The sequence below is a fragment of the Diabrotica undecimpunctata genome, chromosome 2 (assembly GCF_040954645.1).
Source record: "Diabrotica undecimpunctata isolate CICGRU chromosome 2, icDiaUnde3, whole genome shotgun sequence".
Lineage (NCBI taxonomy): Eukaryota > Metazoa > Arthropoda > Insecta > Coleoptera > Chrysomelidae > Diabrotica > Diabrotica undecimpunctata.
The window spans coordinates 97,926,574-97,941,513 of record NC_092804.1 but is presented as its reverse complement, the minus strand read 5'-3'; the positions used below and the strand labels follow the sequence as shown (position 1 = coordinate 97,941,513).

At 30.5% G+C, this 14,940-nt stretch overlaps 1 protein-coding gene across 3 annotated transcripts in view; it reads right to left on the bottom strand.

Moving 5' to 3' along the window:
* Positions 1-1,850: 1,850 nt before the first annotated feature.
* The window catches only part of dila (centrosomal protein dilatory), a 421,620-nt gene continuing 408,530 nt past the window's right edge, over positions 1,851-14,940 (bottom strand). For all 3 annotated transcript variants that reach the window (XM_072523241.1, XM_072523242.1, XM_072523243.1), the window contains one exon: positions 1,851-2,058. In XM_072523241.1, the coding sequence (XP_072379342.1) occupies positions 1,920-2,058 (139 nt within the window). In that variant the 3' untranslated portion in view covers positions 1,851-1,919. The remainder of the gene's footprint in view (positions 2,059-14,940) is intronic.

The following is a 14,940-nucleotide window of genomic DNA, read 5'->3' as shown; positions in this document are numbered from 1 at the left end:
AAAGTCTATAAGGAGCTTGATCAATAAATCTTCTAATTTGATCTGGAGTCAGTATGGAAAATTACTTAAAATTCTTTATATTTTCTTTTAACTACGCGTAGTGTGTCATGTATTTTCAGATCAACATAGATAATTGTATATTTACAACATGAATTTAAAATGTAATGAGTGTAGAATGAAGATAATGAAGAAAGTTTTTATTTTGCACTAAAAGCCAACAAAATATGTTTGGAACAAGAGTTTGCTTTGTTACGAAGATGTCATTCGTTGAAGGCTGAGTTTTGATATATATACCGGTTTGATGTTTCCGGTATTAAGATAAATGTTGTTGCTGTATATACTTCTACAATTTATTGCACTGTATTAGTAAAAACTATGCATTTTCATTCATCATGACTTTAATGTAATAAATACAAAAATAATAAATTAAACGTTTCTAATATTGTTGAGTTTATTTATTTTGTTTCTACGATATTATTTAATTTAAGAAATTTTTTTGGACTCTGATAGGAAATAAGGACATCATTTCTTCTTATTATTCCCTTAGAGGGTATAGCAATATACTGCAACAACTACAAGTATAATACATACAATATATATTAGTCATAGTGTAGGAACTTCATTGAATCAATTATTTTATTTTGCTTTTGTAACGTTATAATCGTCACATCTTTATTAATTTATATTTAAATAATCATTTTATTTTAATTTCTTTATTAATTTATTAATTCCTGAACCTTCAGTTTCTTTTCGCCCTCTTTCTTTCTGACCGGTAGAATAAATATTCTGTTCTATGTTGACAGAAGAGCTAAATTATCTAAATTCTAAATTATCATGATGAAAAAAGTATTTATTTCGATGAAATACACCTAAAAAAATACTCGAAGCAATTGGGAAAATTATTACTTTGTTATAAGTTATTTGTTAATAATAATTTTCGGCCCACTTGGAAAAATTAAAAAAAACACATTTGAACTTGAAAAAAATTGGTGCTGTAAAAACGTAAAAATAAATAATCGTTTTATGTTACACATTAGTGAATTATACAGCTTAAATTAAAAAGTTGTTGCTGTATATACTTCTACAATTTATTGCACTGTATTAGTAAAAACTATGCATTTTCATTCATCATGACTTTAATGTAATAAATACAAAAATAATAAATTAAACGTTTCTAATATTGTTGAGTTTATTTATTTTGTTTCTACGATATTATTTAATTTAAAAAATTTTTTTGGACTCTGATAGGAAATAAGGACATCATTTCTTCTTATTATTCCCTTAGAGGGTATAGCAATATACTGCAACAACTACAAGTATAATACATACAATATATATTAGTCATAGTGTAGGAACTTCATTGAATCAATTATTTTATTTTGCTTTTGTAACGTTATAATCGTCACATCTTTATTAATTTATATTTAAATAATCATTTTATTTTAATTTCTTTATTAATTTATTAATTCCTGAACCTTCAGTTTCTTTTCGCCCTCTTTCTTTCTGACCGGTAGAATAAATATTCTGTTCTATGTTGACAGAAGAGCTAAATTATCTAAATTCTAAATTATCATGATGAAAAAAGTATTTATTTCGATGAAATACACCTAAAAAAATACTCGAAGCAATTGGGAAAATTATTACTTTGTTATAAGTTATTTGTTAATAATAATTTTCGGCCCACTTGGAAAAATTAAAAAAAACACATTTGAACTTGAAAAAAATTGGTGCTGTAAAAATGTAAAAATAAATAATCGTTTTATGTTACACATTAGTGAATTATACAGCTTAAATTAAAAAGTCTTTAATAAATTACATTATTACATACTTTATATAATATTAAACCAAGTGTATAGAATGAATAGTGATTTCAAATACGTAAATCTAAGACAAAAGTAGCTTAAATGTAGGTATATATCTCATATTTTTCTAATTAAGTATTCCTTTCTTTGCTGTTCAAGTAAGCTTTCCAAATAAATACATTTTTCCTGCATAGATCTGTGTTCCTGTTGTAATTCTTTAAGAAGATCGTCTTTTCTGGCTACAGAAATTTTGACTCTAAAAAAAAACAAAATGAAAGACAGAGAATAAAATATCTAATTCTATATTATATTATATATATATATATATATATGTATATATATATATATATATATATATATATATATATATATATATATATATATATGTATATATATATATATATATTAGAAATGATTATTTCGACCAAAAAATAATTTATAAATACGTCAAATTATCGGGTAAAGTGGTCTGTAATAAAAATCTTTCTTTTTTCTTAATTACTCAATATTTCGCCATTTATTTAACAACTTCTTCAGGAGTAAACTAAAACAATTTGAACATTACAAAAAATGGCGTACAAATACATTTTAAAACACTTACAGAATTTAAAAGATTTCGCAAATAAAAAATGACATTGAAGTATTTGAAAAACTGAATGTCAAGACGTTAAAAAAATTACTATAAAAATTATAGCAAGAAATAGTAAAAGAGATTTTTTCTCACCTCGGGACCGATTTCGAGCTATACGTAATTTAATAAAAAAAACCGATAAAAAATTTAAAATTTAAAATAGTAAATTTTATTGTTTGTATGATTAAAGATACATCACAATTTAAAAATAAAAACTTTTACTTAAATAAATCTATATTAATAAAAATAAATCGCTGAAATGTTTTTACGGGTATCACTTAAGAACGACTGCTCCAAACTTTTTTTTTGGCTTTAGGGTAAATACCCACACAGCCAGACACAAATTTTTAAAGACATATACAAGGATTACACAGGGATTACACTCTTCTCGCCCAGGGACCAATAAGGGCATTTTTATAAACGATAAAAGGTAGGCCTCAGACAAATAGGTATATTATGTACATTAAGGAAAGACATCAGGTATTAACAAAGGTGGTTATATTTGTATATTCGTTGTTCTGACGAAAAACAGCAAACAATCGTAAATTTCTTTTCTGTCTAAAGCAAGAAGATGCAGTATAATATATGGGCTTTCAATGTTTAATTTTAAAAGTTTTCTGAAAAGCTCATTAGATTGAGCTCTATATTTTAAACAATCAAAAAAGATGTGGTCCAGGTCACCGATTTTATTACAGGCTTCACAAAGATCACTCTCAAGTATTTTTATTTTATATAAATGTGCTGGATAACATGCGTGACCAAACTTAATTCAGCTGATAGTAGTTTTTCGACAGTAATCGTACTCATTGTACCAAGGTTTTCTCCTTAATTTGGTTTCAAGTCTGATGTAACGTGTTGGATTTGTAAAGCTGTACTCTTGCCATAAATAGAACCATTTCTTTATCATTCTCTGTTTTGCTATGATTATTTGTTCGTCTGTAGTTAATTCCTAATTTATTTGTTCCCCCATTACTATGCTTTCTTTGGCGATTTGATCTGCAATTTCATTGTTTATTATTCCTGCGTGGGCTTTGACCCAGAAGAATTTTATATATTTATTTTGATCTTGAAAATGTTTGAGTATTGCTTGGATGCTAGAAATAATGTCATTAGTTGTGTTTAATTAAGTTTAGTTTTAAAATTTTAAGAACGGAAAGTGAATCGGAAAACATTATAGCATTCTGATCCTATTCCTGATGAACATATTCTAGTGCTTTTAGAATTGCTATTGCTGTGAAAATAGATGTGTTTTTATTTAACTTATATTTTTTCTGTATACGTTTAGGTATTACGAAAGCGCAACCTGTACCATCGGTGTTTTGTGATCCATTAGTGTATATAGTGACGTAGTTTGGATGTTCCTCTAAAATTTGATTTATGACTATACTATTAAATTATGCTAACTCCAAGCAAAGGGGTATATTCACATCACAGGAAACAAAGTGATCAAAGTAGTCGGTCTCTACCTTTGTTTGTAGTTTTAAGGTCACGTTTCTTAATCCATCACAAATAGGAGGATAGTGTTTATGAATTCAAAAAGGCTTAGTTAGGTCGTATTCGTTTAATTTATATATGCTGCTAATGAATGGTGAGTTTTTCTTTAGCGACTTAATAATCATTTTTTCAGCTAAAAATGATCTTCTCAGTTCTAATGGAGGTTCGATTGCTTCAGCTCTTAACGGTTCAACTGGTGTAGATTTCATTGCTCCCAGACATATTCTGAGTGATTTGTTTTGTATAATATCCAGCTTACGTAGATTTGTTTAATTGGTTGTTCCGTAAAGTGTACAACCATAATCAAATATTCATCTTATGTAAGCTTTATAGAAGATTAGAGCTGTTTGAGGTTCTACACCCTACCAAGTTCGCATAATGGATTTTAAGAAGTTAAGCCCTTTATTGCATTTTGTTTCTATTTGTTCAATATGAAGTTTCCAGGTTAATTTTCTGTCTAATGTGATTCCTAAATATTTGACATTGGTATCCACCGGAAATTCTATACCATCTATTGTAATTTTTTGCATCGGTTTCATGTTATGGCTGGTGAAGATTTTAACTTTGGATTTTTCTGCGAAGATTTAAAGCCCTAAATCACTTATGGATCTTAAAACGAGTTTCGTGCTTGAATTCAAACGATTAATGCATTCGTCGAGATGTTTGCTACGTGTATAAACAACAAAATCATCGGCATATTGTATAATAGTTGCTTTAGATATGGAGGTGTGTAAATTAGTAGTATATATATTGAAAAGTAATGGTGCAAGGACTGATCTTTGTGGCAAACCGAAATTTGCAGTTTGGTATTTTACTGGGCACCTACAATGTCCTCTGAACCCTACTTGCCTGTTTATATATAATTTGCATATCGTGTTAGCAACTTCTTGAGAGATTTGTAATTGCATCATCTTTTCCCGTAAGATAAACCAGTTGACATTGTCGTAGGCAACTTTAACATCTAGAAACATCGTTCCATTATACTCGTTTTCAGTTAAGCCTATTTGTATGTCTGTAACTAAGTGTGTCACCGCATCTATGGTGCCAAAACCTTATTTAAAACCATATTGTGTAGTTGGCAGAGCGCCGGTTGTATTTAACCACCATTCCAATCGGTTTTTAATTATTCTTTCGAAAACCTTGAGTATACAGAGCATAAGTACAATAGGTCTATATGAGTCAAATAGATGGGGGTGTTTGTTTGGTTTGTGTATTGGTATTACAATAGCCTTTTTCCATTCTTCTATATTTTCCCCATTGATCCAGATATCATTTAGAATTTTGATTAGAAGCATCTTGGCATTGTTTGGTAATTGAAATATCATAGGATATCTAATATCATCATATCCAGGTGATGTATTCTTTCTGTTTTTTATGATTTTATTTAATTCTGGTAAGCTAATTGGTTGACTAAAAATTTTATGGTTGGTGTTATTTTGTCTTTGTTTTGAGAAAATGTGTGAGGTATTATCCAAAGCATTAGCTGCTGTAATTGTATCTAAAAATTGTTCTTGCCATTCATAATTCCCCGATGTATTACCTTTCCCATAGATCCTATTCATTTTTCTGGCCTGAGTCCATATGCTTGTCAATGGTGTATTTCTATTTAAGTTTTCGCACCAGAGCTTCCAATGTAGTTTAGCTTTAGATTTTAAAAACTTTTTTGTTTTTGAAATTTTGTTTTTTACATTTCACATAATTTTCCATGGTGCTATGTTGCTTATACGTGTTGAGCAATTTGTTTTCTTTTTTCAATAGCCTCTTCGCAGCTTTGATCCCACCATGGTGGAAGAAGAGTTTTTTTGTTCGGTTTAGAGGGTTGGTAAATGGGTATAGACTCATTGGCTGCCTTATTTATACCTTTAATTAATAAGCTATAATTATGTGTCGCGTTATTGCTATTTTTAATGTGTTGTGAGAAATAGTTATTCGCAACTTCTTGATATAGAGTACAATCTGCTTTATTCAAACTTCATTTTGTTTTTGGATGTATTATGATGTCTTTACTTTCCATGTCTTTGTTAATTTCTATAATAATTGGGAAATGGTCTGAACCCAGTACATCAGGTAAAGTTTCCCATGCACAATCAATTCATCAGAATTGCAATTAAGAAGGTTTGTGTAAGAGATAATTTTGCAAAAATTGTACAGAAAGACGTCAAAAACACTTTTTCTCTCATTTAAGTCGCGAGATAACTTATAGATGGCGCCATACTATGACTAAAAAATTAACAAAATAAATGTCAGTATTGATAAATTGTTCAACAGCCATACCACACTAAATATAATGGTGCTCGTTCGATCACTTAAGTCAAGCAGTGTCGGTTGCGGTTCATACTTGGATGAGTTACCGCTTGGGAACACTGCATGTTGTTGGTATGTGAAACCTTTCTTTTCTGAAACGGCTAGACCGATTTTTATAAAACTTTACACGTGTATTCTGTAGGTCTAGGAATAGGTTGTTAATCATTTTTCATACGACTAATGGGTAGGGGTGGTTCTCCCTAAACATTTTTTTTATTTTTAAATAATATTTTTTATTTTTGTGTTTTTATGATGTGGCATTAAAAAATACATACAGTCCTTAATTTTGGCTCCTCTATTACTAACCTTTTTATTTTAAATAACCATTTTAAGTGCCACAGAGTTAGTTGCGATACGTTTTCCAAATGGCTGAACCGAATTTTATGAAATTTTATGTGTATTCTGTAGCTCTGAAAATAGTTTATATTATACTTTTCATACCCCTAAGAGGTAAAAGTGATTCACTCCAAACATTTTTTAAAATTTTTAAACAATTTTTTTTATATATTTTTAAAATGTAGCATTAAACAATACATACAGCTCTTAATTTTTACCCCTCTATTACGAATCTCTTTTTTAAGTGGCCATATTAGTGTCACATAGTTAGGTGCCATACTCCTCCAAAACGGCGTGACTGATTTTCATGAAACTTTTTATGTATATTAGATAGGGTTAATTATTGGTTGTAATATATTTTTCATATCTCTAAGTGATAAGAGTGGTCCAGCCAAAACATTTTTTTATTTTTTAAACAAAATTTTTTATTTTTATTTTTTTATGGTGTGGTATAAAAATACATACATCACTTAATTTTCACCCTAATAATAATAACCCTTATTTTTCATTGTCATATTAGTGCCAAACAGTTAGTTTCCATACTTCTTTGAAACGGTTCACCGATTTATATGAAATTTTCTATGTATATTTGGTAAGTCTAATAATCGCAATCTATTTTGCACACCCCTAAAGGGTAAGAGTGGATCGCCCCAAATATATTTTATTATTTTGTTCACAATTGTTTTTATTTATTTATGATGTAGCATTAAGAACTACAACAGCCCTTAATTTTCACTCTTTTATTACTAACCCCTATTTTTTAATAGCCATATTAGTGGCACAGAGTTAGTTCTTCTATACTTCTCTGAAACCGCTTCACCGATTTTGATAAAATTTTATATTTATATTCGATAGGTAAGTGAATCGGTCTTGATCTATTTTTAATATCCGTAAGGGTTAAGGGTGGTTCATCCCAAACATATTATTTTTATTTGTTGGACAAAATTTTTTATTTTAATACTCCTTCGAAAGGGCTTTACCGATTTTTATGAAATTTTATATGTATATTCGGTTAAAGATACAAAGTCTATATTCTTTGATATAACTCTGAAGTTTCTTCCACAAAAGTTGCTTTTCAACTTTTAGAAATCAGAATGACGTAGTCAACTGTCCTACAGAGTTTTTAAATTCATTGGACTTGCTCTGACTGCCACCTAACAATTTACAATTAAAAGTAAGATCAGTTATCAGTACGCCGCGTTACATTATTTAACCTCGAGTGTGCAATGAAACGAGACTAACTGTGAAAAGGCTAATGAATAATGTAATTGAGACAACGATCACCAAGAAAAAATACAAAGAAGGGAACGTCTTGATCCCACGTATAATGATGATTTCTACGAACGTTTACAATTTTTCATGCCTTTGGCTTCTACAATGATAATAAATAATTCGCCAAAGGTAACCGTTGAAAGTTTTCAGAATTAACTTGAGTTTCCATGTTTCGCGCATAGGCAATTATTTACGTGTTTGAAAACCGTTATCGTTGCATATTTATTTAGCGCAAAAAAAATGAAAATATTTTTATCAGAAAGCATTAAATTGATTCAACTTTTTTCATACATAATATATTTGGATGTTTTTTTTTTGTTTTATTTTCTGTTAATTGTTTAGACACAATATTTAATTCTAAGGCGGTATGAAGTTTGCCGGGTCAGCGAGTTAAAGAATAAATATTTTATTTATTTATTTTAGATGTATATTCAAAATATTTTTATGATTTTTAAGATTTACTAGATTAAGACAACAAAATGCCTAAAAACCATACCGTGGTTTGTTGATTTTTTAAATGTAATTGTAAACACAGTTCGCCCTAGGATGTTTTTCGTGAACTATTTAACAATTTTTATACCCGAAAATATTGATACTGAATTACGGTACGCTTAGAGATTATTATTTGACATGCGTATCTGTATTGAATATTTACAATCAAAAATATTTGATTGTATTGGATACCTGTCCGTTTTGCTTGTTTTTCGTAAAAGATTGTCTTTGCTGACATGTAAAATGTTTGAAAAATAATAGAAAAAAAAACGAATTGGTAAATATGTAGTATATTAAATGAAACAAAATATATCAAAAGCAATTAACAAATAACGAGGATATTTAATAAAATGTATTACATAAGACTTCCAATATGAGAATTGTCGTGAATTGTCTCTTTTCTACAGCACAGGTTACAGGCCAGACGTTGGAACTGGTTAGTTAGGATTAAACAATCTTTTGTCAAATGGTTATAACCTGAAGTGGTAATGCGCGTGTATTTTTACTTAAATCTTGAGAAGTCGAGATGTACCTACTGTCAGGTACGAGAACAGAGAGCGAAGTCTGTGAAAGCTAGTATATCTCTACTGTCAGGTACGGCAACCGAAAACAAAGTCTCTGAATGCCGCTTCAGATCAACATTTTATAGGAAAAAAAAACCGCCAAGTTTTTACGGTTTTAACGAACTTTAAACGTCCCAAATAATAGGTTCTAAAAAGCTACTTTTTGTATACATTTACGAAGAAACTGTATGATAATAAAAAAATAAAACTAAAAGCATTATTGACCCAGTTCTAAATAGAATTGTAAACTTGTGTAAACTTGTTTTATTGTAAGGAATTGGCGAAGCGGTTAGTACTAGGAAAAAACATTTATGACCAGTTGTGGTCGTAAAAATGATAACTTTTTATAATGAGAAGAGGAGAATTGGCGGTAAAATAATATCGAAGCGTGTTTAGATACCAAAGGAAACAACCTGTTTTAACAAGCGTCTTAACGGAAAACGGGCTAGACAAAAAACCCGTTTTATTTGAGCTGAGATGTACCAAAAATAAATAGAATATATTTTCATGTTTTATTAATAATTGTAACAAAAATAATGGGGGATTATTGTTGATATATTATGACTTTAACAAGAATAGTATGTTGACGTTGATAAAGCAGCCATAGTATTGGCGTAAAAATAATTAAAACTTTTTATTTCGTATGTCATTCAGTGGAATTGTCTTAGAATAGTTCTGTTCTACGTAAATATTACCAAGCATTATCGATTTTTTTTAATTGTACCTAATGAAACACTTTTCAATTACTTAAAACGTCTCTGCCTGCTGCCACAATCCAAATTAAGACGTTTGCAATCATTATGGACTTCTCCAATTCAGCCGTTGAAGAATATTCTATAGATGACATTCTTCTCATCAAAAACTTTCTATACATGGATTTAAAGTTTTTATTTATTTTTTGGTCTAACGGTTGACAATGGTAGTATTAGGTGAAAAAACTATTATCGATATGTTGGATATCTATCCCGATATATCCGAATGGGATGTTGCGTTGTCTAACAATAAGAAAATTTTTCTTTTTTGATGTTGAATTTTTCTGTCAAATTTGTGCAGCCAATCTGTCATGATATCTCTGGTCGTCCAGGCCTTCTTATTGTAGTACCAGTCGACTTGGAGTTTATCAACATAAAACTTTTTAAAACATCGAGGATTTTTACTTCTACCAATCGCCAAAGGTTTTTATTTTTCCCATTTAAATTTGCACATAATAGTACGGTCAGCATTTCCTTAGAAGATTTACTCCGCGTGCTTTTTAAATACGAAATGTAAAAGTTTCAATTGGTAAGGCTCGATAATACAGACCAGCCAAGCCAACCATTGGAAGCTTTAAAATTCAAATTAATTTCTTTCACAGCCTCTAAAGCTCTTTCTTTTATTATGGGTGCAGATAATGGCATGTTTATTTTACACTTTACAAAACTAACTTAGATCACAATACCGCAACTAGATTAGAAATGTGTACACAGGATGAATAAATTCTAACATAGATTTTTCCAAATCAAACTCGATGTACCTAAAGTACCTAGTTTTATGACTATAAGTACCTACTTATATAATTAGTTTTATGGCTACAATAAGTTTTGTACATATTTGGATTTTCGGAGCCACAATTTTAATCTTTTAACCACCTTTACCTAACTGCTCGTTATTGACAGATACAATTACAATAATTTCTTAAAAAAACTGAAGGCAAATTTTGACCAGAGTCGTTGTAAAGAGGATCTGTTTTTCAGAGGTGTCTTCACTATTTACCCACATATGAAATATTTGGTTACCTAAAAACTACCGGTTCAGCAGAGGTTTCCGTTATGGAGTGGTGTCGGTTAACAGCAGTTTTACTTTATATTCTTTTACATTTTAATTTGTTTATTAATTTAGTTAAATAATTAAAATTCTAATACAGTACCAATTTTTTACTTTACTTTTACACAAATCAAGGATTAATGTTGGATACGAACAAGTTCAGAATTGACACAATGGTTCGTGAATAAATTCGTTGTTGCCATCATAGATAACGGAATTGCAATAAATCTAAATAAAACACAACGTTCAAAAATGTTTAAAGTTTTTATAGGTATTATAGTTTTTATAGTTTTTAAGGTATGATTATTATCATTAACAACAAAAAACCGTGTCTAATAAAGTTAGTAACCAGAGAGAGGGTTGAGTTAATGTCCAAAATGTTTAAAGGATCTTTATTGGCACAGGGAACATTGGAATGCATCTACTGTAATTTTATAATGTTTCTGTCGCACAGCCATCCTTTTAGCTGATTTAATATAATATTTTCGTTGAACTGGCAACGTTGCCCTAGAAATTAAAATGACATATGTGACAAGATCAACTTACACAACTTGAAAAACGCGGTTTTCGGTTATAAGAGTTGTACTAGTTTTTTGTGATGCGAATGGTACCAATTTTTTACTGTACTTTTACACAAATCAAGGATTAATATATCGGATATATATATATATATATATATATATATATATATATATATATATAGTATATATAGTATATATATATATACTATATATATATAGTATATATAGTATATATATATATATATATACTATATATATATACTATATATATACTATATATATAACGGGTGTTTTTTTTAGAGGTATAGAAATAGAAGTTGGCAACACGTTTTTAAGGGGCGGCCATTTTGACAGTTGTCAGGTGATTATTATTTACTTTAGTTTGACATTTCAATATGAATAGACTGACGCCTGAACAACGCTTTCAAATTGTGCAAATTTATTTTGAAAATCATAGTTCTGTTCGGAATACGTATCGCGCACTACGTCCATTTTATGGTATACATAATCGTCCATCAGAGCAATTAATTCGATCAACTGTGGAACGTTTTCGCACCACGTTAACTCTTAATGATAATACGCATCCACAGAGACGTCGTACAGTGCGTACAGAAGATGTTGTAGCTGCTGTTGAGCGTAGTATAGAGGAAGACCCGAATCAGTCTATACGCCATCGTGCACAGCAGTTGGATATGTGTCCATCCACTTTATGGAAGATTTTGCGAAAAGATCTTGGTTTGCGTGCTTACAAAATTCAACTCGTGCAGAAATTGAAGCCACACGATCACCTAGCAAGGCGTAGATTCGGTGAATGGGCCCAAAACAAAATTGCCGTTGATTCCGACTTTCATAAGCGAATTTTGTTTAGCGACGAAGCTCACTTTTGGTTAAATGGCTACGTCAACAAACAAAACTGCCGTATTTGGAGTGAAGATAATCCTCAAGTGTATGTTGAGAAACCACTATATCCAGAAAAATTGACTATTTGGTGTGCTTTGTGGGCTGGTGGAATCATTGGTCCGTACTTCTTCAAAAACAATGCTGGCCAGAACGTTACAGTCAATGGTGACCGCTATAGAGCCATGATTACTGACTTTTTTATTCCTGAATTGAACAACCATAATGTGCAGGAGCTCTGGTTTCAGCAAGACGGCGCAACATGTCACACAGCTCGTGCCACAATGGATTTATTGAGGAAACGTTTGGTAACCGCATAATCTTGCGTTTAGGACCCGTGAATTGGCCTCCAAGGTCGTGCGATTTAACACCGTTAGACTATTTTCTGTGGGGTTATGTGAAGTCGCTAGTCTATGCCAATAAGCCTGAAACGATTGACGAACTGGAGGACAACATTCGCCGCGTTATTGCCGATATACGGCCACAAATAGTGGAAAAAATCGTCGAAAATTGGACCTCCAGATTAGACTACGTCAGAGCCAGCCTTGGTGGTCATATGCCAAAAATCATATTTAAAATATAATGTCAAAAAATTATCTTTCAAATAAAGTTAATTTCCTGTTCATATAAAAAATAATCTTTGTTTTATTCCACTTTAAAGTTCTATACCTCTAAAAAAAACACCCGTTATATAGTATATATATATATATATATATATATATATATATATATATATATATATATATATATATATATATATATATATATATATATATATATATATATATATATATATATATATATATATATATATATATATATATATATATATATATATATATATATATATATATATATATATATATATATATATATATATATATATATTGTAAAAACTACGACCGTCAATTTATATTTCTAAAGTATTCAACTAGTGAATTCAGAGGTTTAATCGGTCATTCAGGTTGGCAAATAAAAAAAGAAGTCAACTACTTCATAAGTTTATCGAAGACGTTTCGCTTTATATTTCTAAAGCTTCATCAGTTCTCTAAAATATAACAAATGACATAGAGTTTATAAGAAATACAGATGTTTATAGTTCATAACTTACAACTCAATATGTAGTATATTATCGATGTTATCATATATCTACTGTACACTTTACTCATTATTTAAAACTAACTTAACCAAAAAAGAAAAAACAAAAAACAAAAAACAACACACAAACTTTGCCGAAAATAATGTTCATATTCGTAGATATAAATATTTAAAAAATTTTAAACGAACATTTGGCTTCATTTAGATGGTTCTCCGCTGAAGACCAACAAAGTTCTGATTTATTGCAATCTAGCAAACAACTTGACGCGATACCGAAAATTTTTTTATTTAATGGCCATGTGTCACCAAATTCCAAGGTTTGAGACAATTGTGAACTTATGAAATATTTTGATATATTATTTTTAATTTATGTTTTAATGAAACTTGGAAATAGGGGATGATTTTGTTATTATTTTGAATGGAAAATACGCCAACTTTTAACTGAAGAATACTTGGTATCATTTATTTCGTAAGATGAGAGAGTGGTAAACCTGGCTCAAATTGTCGATGTCGGTTCTTTTGTTTATTGCCGATGAGTTCTTGAAGATCTCACACATTTCAATAAAGGAGCGTTTCTGATGGTTGTTTTGTTTCGCCAGTATTTTGGTATTTGTGAAATCAATGTGATGTTTAGTGGAAATGGCGTGTTGTGCAAGGGCACAAGAGGGTTTGGAAAGTCTGATGTCACTTTTGTGTGAAGTTATACGCCCTAGAAGAGATCGACTAGTCTGGCCAATGTAGCAGGAGTTACATTCTGAACAGGGTATCTGATAGACAACATTAGTGTGCTCTAACGAGCTTAGTGGAGTTTTAGACTTGGAGAATAACTTTCCAATGGTTTTAGTATTTTTCAGGGATATTTTTACGGGTAAGTTTTTGAATAGTTTAGTAAGCTTGTTCGTAATTTGTGGGAAATAGGGAAGAGAAGCATATTTTGTGGCTGGTTTTGGGGTTAACGGGGAAATGTTCGTCTGTATGCTATTGGATATGGAGGCTAGTATTGCACCGTTAGGTGCTTCCGAAATAGAATGACCATAGCTTTTAGAGAAAAGATATCTGTTGATGATGGATATGGGGTAAGAGTTATCAATGAGAATGGATTTGAGTAAATCCAAAGATTCCCTCTTGTAAGAGCTAAGAGCTTGTACTAGGTTATGTTTGTATCTTATTGGGTGTGTAGAGTGGTAATTTAAGAACCGGTTGCTCGCCATGTCTTTCCTGTACCACGTAGTGCCCAATGTGTTACTATGTGTGCGTATGATTCGCATATCCAAAAACGGTATGCTGTTATCAACCTCCAATTCACAAGTAAATTGCACGTGAGGATCAACGCTATTGAAGACTGATAAGGTGCTTAAAATCTTATCAGGTGGTGTTGCTAGGATCAAGTCGTCGACATAACGCTTTACAAAGGGAACCTGGAAATCTAACTTACTGATACTCTCATTGATAAGGTCATCTAGTACGAAATTAACTAGAATGGGGGAAATGGACGATCCCATGGGAGTTCCAAAGATTTGGCGATAATATTTGTCATTAAATATTAGATAATTGGTCTCAAACGTCAGTTTTAATAGTTCCGAGAATATTTCCCATGATACTGGACTGTGTGGTTGGATTTCATTCCAATGGTTCCGGAGTGACGTGACGACGCTGGAGAGTGGGAGGTTAGAAAACAGTGATACTACGTCAAAGCTTACTAAGACATATTCTCTTGGTAACTGATA